Source organism: Asparagus officinalis, chromosome 10 (assembly GCF_001876935.1).
Source record: "Asparagus officinalis chromosome 10, Aspof.V1, whole genome shotgun sequence".
NCBI classification, from domain to species: Eukaryota; Viridiplantae; Streptophyta; class Magnoliopsida; order Asparagales; family Asparagaceae; genus Asparagus; species Asparagus officinalis.
In genome coordinates this window covers 13,762,434-13,768,140 of record NC_033803.1, presented here as the reverse complement: position 1 = coordinate 13,768,140, position 5,707 = coordinate 13,762,434, and the positions used below count along the sequence as shown (strand labels likewise).

General features: G+C 34.8%; 1 protein-coding gene across 1 annotated transcript in view; it reads right to left on the bottom strand.

Moving 5' to 3' along the window:
- LOC109826344 (NAC domain-containing protein 76-like) overlaps nt 7–5,707 on the bottom strand; it is a 9,070-nt gene continuing 3,369 nt past the window's right edge. The window contains exons 2-4 of the mRNA XM_020393367.1: nt 2,519–2,684; nt 1,687–1,958; nt 7–505 (exon numbers count right to left, since the gene is read on the bottom strand). Coding sequence (XP_020248956.1) covers nt 104–505; nt 1,687–1,958; nt 2,519–2,681 — 837 coding nt within the window. The 5' untranslated portion in view covers nt 2,682–2,684 and the 3' untranslated portion in view covers nt 7–103. The remainder of the gene's footprint in view (nt 506–1,686; nt 1,959–2,518; nt 2,685–5,707) is intronic.

Here is a 5,707-nt window from a genome sequence, read left to right as displayed (position 1 = left end):
CAATCACAACCAATTCCGAAAACACCACCACATATATCTACTATAAGCTATACTCAAACCCTAGAACTTCACTCATTAGCCCATACAATACTCTCCATAACCTTCAGTTCTCAAATACACATATCCCATCCGAGCTCAACATGGCAGCGATATCGGATTCACTATCGGCACCAAAACCTGCGACCCGTTCGATCTCATGACTTCCCTCATGGCTCAACTGTGATGCAACAAATTTGTCAAGCGCTCTCCAATCAGTCACTCTCACTTGTTCTCGATCTTCTTCCAGAAGAAGTGAAGGGCTCTCAAGCTGCGGGAGCTCATTCTCTTGTTTGAGGAAGAGGTTGTTATGGGGTTGATGAAATTGTTGTTGCATGTAACTGCAGTTGAATCGTTGACTGGACTGGTTGAAGATGTAGGTTGGGGAGTCCCAAGGGTCGACTATTAGGGGTTTAGGTTGGGAGGTTGCTTTTTTCTTGAATGCTCGGCATACCACCCATCCTTCTTCCTGCAAGGGAATTATGCAATCAAGTAAAATATGACAAAGGAAGATAGTACAAGTATTTTATATGACTTCCGATTTTAGACAAATCCTAACTTAAACTGGTTTAGTAACATAAACCCAGTTTAAGTCCTGACCCCTAGTTTCGGAAAGAATTTTACCCGGAAAAAAATTCTTGATTTTTTATTTTTTATTATTTTTTATTTTTTTATTTTTCATTTTTTTTGGTCATCCTCTTCAGTTTTGAGCTCACAAGGAGTCTGATGATAATTAAAATTGATCAGAGATATGGTGATTGTTAACCTAACAATTCTACAGGGAACTTTTTTTAAAATTGTATTGAGAAAAGTAGTAGGATAACAAAAGGTGCAGAATGAGGACTCACTACTAGAACTTATACCTCATAAGAAAGGGTATACGCAAGACTCAAACTTTGGACTAAAAGGGTCGTTATCTCAAACAAAAAAGATGCATACCTTTATTAAAAAGACGGTGCATGCTCCAATATATGGAACTTTTTCAAGAAGAATGAAAAGAGAAGACAACTGTGGGGAACCTAAACACCATCTTTGTGTTTATACTCAAATAAATCCACTTCCGTCTTGTTGCTTAGTTTCCTTTTTGAAAAGGTTCATTGATCGTTATATTACTCATTCCATAGCTCTTATAACTAACCAAAAGTATGCTCTCTACCTTTGCTCCTACTTTAATTCTCTTCTGTTCAAACTAGAAGAGCCTTACTATAAAAGTACTGTAAAAGTCTTATGCGTTTGAAACCACAAAATTCACTGTTAAAGACCCTTGATTAAAAAGTGGTAAAGTGTGCACTCAACAATGCCATTAATGTTGTTTTCGCACGTGCATGGTGTATGCGTGTGTGTGAGAAAATGTAGAAGGACCATACTATTACACCAAAACTTTGAAGTTGTAGTGATGGTTAAAGTTTGAAGTTTTGTGTTTGAACATATCTCCATAGAGCGTCATTTCATATTCTGAAACCTAAACTCACCGAGTGGTTTGTTTTACATGCATTTGAAATTCATAGCTAGTAAGATTTTGAACCTAGATTACTCTGATATCATGTTAAAGAACTTCGCCACCAACCAAAACTTTGAAGTTACAGTGAGGACTACGAGTTATAGTTTTAGATTCTAATAAAAAAAAGAGAAGAAAAGTTTGGTTCGTACCTGTGGTGGTGCATCCTCTTCAGACTCGAGTCTATACTCATGCATGATCCAATCAGTCTTCTGTCCATTAGGAGCTCTTCCTTTGTAGAATACAAGGGTCTTCCTCATCCCTATGAGCTTGTTCTTATCATGAACCGCCTTATCCCTTCCTGTCGCCTTCCAAAACCCCGCCAGCGTCGCCCTATTTGTCCTTGTGCCAGTCGGATACTTTTTATCTTTGTGGCTGAAGAAGTACCACTCTGTTTGCTCTTCATACCCTATCCTACACCTCTCTTCACACACAAATGACAAAATTGTACATCAAAATCTAACTAAATGTAGAATAATTTTAGAATTAACTATTGGACTACAGTTGTAGTTATGGTTAAATGCGAATAGACCCCTTTAGTTCTATTGTTATGATAGACTGTGGATAGACCCCTTGTGTGATTTTTTTTTTCTCACTATTTTTTCCTCAAGAGGTTATCTATTCAAAAGTAAATTTTCTTTCTCTGAGGGTAAAATAGTCAAAAAGTTAACTCAGAGGTGTTTCCACAATTAACCCTTGTATCAACTATAGTCTACTGTATTTACAGCACTAGTCTATTATATTTTCTCTTCTTTTTCTTTTACACCTAACGAAAGATAGCCTACATTTTGTATATGTATACATGGTATTGCCCCTGTTTAATAATATAGAGAGGATCTTCCAATCTTGACATGATGTCAAAGCATTAGATCTATATTCTTTGCCAGAAAAAGGAAAATGCAATAGACTACTTCTGTAAACACAACTGCATTCCAAACCTTAATTGTAATATATTAGTATTTCATTGTTGTTCATAGGGCTAACCTTGGAGATCCCATGGCTCAATTCTATAAAGATCAATGTCTCTAATGACATCGAGATCTATTTTTTGAGAAGCCACCTTTTTCCTGAGGTAGTATCCGACGAGCTCTTCGTCAGTAGGATGGAATCGAAATCCAGGAGGAACACAGGATTCCATAGAGTCCATCTCCTGCAAATATATATGATCAGACGTTTCCGTAAAAAGAAGTTGAGATATTTAAATAAAAATGCAGAAGAAAAGGGTTTGAAAATCCCCAAAAAAAAAAACTGAGCCTCTATTAGGGATAGGATCATGATGAGTTTCGTGAAAACAAAAAAAAGGTGTTTCTCAAGGTTTCTTTGGTGTTGTATAGGTCTGAACAAGCTATGGACAAAGTTACAGTTCCTGCTAATGATTTTGTCTCTTGGAGGGTGAATGCTTGCAATCATTCTTCAACAAACATGAGTTCGCTCTCCGTTAGTCCACTGAAAACCATACACAGCTTCCACCAAAATCGTATCTAGTAATTTGGAATAAAAGGGGAATATTTAGAAGTTATAGTTGCTACACTGAAAACTTAACTGGTTTTTCCCCCTCTTTTTGTCAAAATGCATGATGGCAAGACACTGACTGAACAAAGAATCCCTAATAAATTAAGATGAAAACAGAAATAGTAGCAAGATTAACTACAATTTGAACTCATTTAGAATATCAAATATAATTGTATGTCTACCAATACCAGACTAATAGAGATCAAAGATATATGTCCAACCTTCTAAAGGTCCCCCATATAGCGAAAGATTCTTACTATATATGTAGTCTTTAAGTGAATATATAAAACCTAGAATCAATGATAGCAATTTCCAATTGCATAACAATTTGCAAGATAAAAAAAACTTATTGAATGATAAAGAGGAGACTATCATAAATATAAATAGATGATAATGATGTAGAAACTAAAAAAATTAACTTTTCTTAAAAATTAAAATCGGTCACACTGCCTATTTGTAGTGAAAATGATCTAAGTCTTTCAATCATGAAGGATCATTTAACAAAAGTTCTATCCATGCTATTGGTCAAAAACATATGAACCTCCTAATTGATCGACGCAAAAAAGAACAATAAATCACCCAAATTAATGTTTAGTTTTACTTGTGTATTTTTGACCAATTAATTCATTTAAATTCATTTTAAGCTTTCATAAACTTGGTTAACTTGAGTATTTTTCAAGCAAGATGAAAGTGCTTGAAAATCCAAAATCTACTAAGGTGCCTACAACTAATTCAATGTATTTTTTTGGAGATAAATTAAAAGAATGATGCCCCCCACAAGGAAGAACTTCAGCCTGCTACCGTTACCAAAAATGGCTGTACATAGTCATCCATATCCCCATCCCCCTCCGAAAAGACAGATCAAAGTTTTTAGATCTCTCTCTGAAAATGTACCAGCACCCGTTACATAAACCAGAAAGTAGAAAAGCAAGCTTTCAAACACACCAAAAATCGCATAAGGAGATCCATATATATAGTTGCATTAAAACCATCAGAAATAAACCATACTAATGATAAAGCAACTGGCCTATTGCTTCCCACTCTCAACTAATCCAATGTAAATGCACATTGTATGTACCATTGCTTCCCTTCCTCTTTGCATATATACATGACTAGCTAGCAGTAAAGCTAGCTTAATGCAACTAACTTGAAGATATTAGGAAAAAGAATTAATGGAAGACAAAGAAAAATAAAAAATAAAAAAAGGACAGAAAGAAGAATTGGTGAGCTAGGGCTTGCAAAAATTAGAGGTCCCCCATGAGCATGGGACAAAGTAGCTGACGTTGGATAGGAGGAAAGAGCATGCGCTCATGTGCTGTTGAATTTCAAAGTGGGGGAGAGACAAAAGGAATGAAAGAAGAGAGGAGACATTGAGTTTCTTCCTTGGATCAGGCCTGCCCTAGAAATAAAGGTGGGGGGTTGGGATATTGATATAGAACTTCTATCTGCTGACTCTTTTGTCCCTTTGTCTGCAAATTCCTTAGCACATCTCTGACTCTGTCAAGAATAACTAACTAACTACTGCTCATGCATGCCAACTTTTACAAATAATTTAGTTTTACTACTGGAAGAAGAAGCGAATGGAAGAGAAGAGAAGAGAAAATAAAAAATGTGTGTGTGTGTGTGGGGGGGGGGGGGGGGGGAAAGCAGAACTAACTTGGTACTTTGAGGGAGGGAGTGCTAAAAGTAAAACTTAAATGAGGGACCAAAACCAAATAAAAAGACTAAGGTGGTATTTTGAGGATAGAGAGGATCAGATAACACAGAGCTGGGATCCCCATGTTGTGTGAGTGGAAATTAATGCATTATTAAGTTTATTACTTGTAATTAAGAATGGAGTTCAATATGAATGAAGAACTAGTAATTAAGTATGAAAAAAAAATGAAAATGAGATGGTCTTTGTGGCTCAAACAAAAATGGAAAGAGAAATAGGACCCCAGTGGATTTGAGAAGAGATGCTGTTATGTGCCAATGTAATTAAATTCCCTCGATAAAAAGTAATGCAGAAGAAATTACTTTCAAAAAAAGAATCTCCTCCAATGGATTCATGCTGAAGGTATCCTAAAGAAAAATAGATGTCGGAACTGATAAAGCAAAAACAATGAAGAATCTAGAATAGGAGCTGAAGTCTAAGATGCATGAGGCAGTGATCATCAACGGAATTTCTTTCTTTTTTTCTCTGGGAGAATTTGAGAATTGATTTTTTTTATTTCTTTTATCATGGATCAGACTAACAAGAGAAAAGAAAATGATATTAACAAATCATGAAATAGACAACCTTTAAGAGGATATTCTCATTGCATCCATTACAAATTATATATCCAGCAATTCATGATATATATGAATGGCCGGTTGGTGACAGATTGATTTTAAGGTATTATGAAGGAAAAAAAATATATTTAAAAACACAAAATTAAAAGAACCTCACATACATGGTCCTATATAAGTTATAGAGGTTAGTTATCAAATATCTATCATTAACATAAATATTAAAATATAACCTATATATATAAGTTTTAAGGTATTATGAAGGAAAAAAAATATATTTAAAAACACAAAATTAAAAGAACCTCACATACATGGTCCTATATAAGTTATAGAGGTTAGTTATCAAATATCTATCATTAACATAAATATTAAAATATAACCTATATATATAAG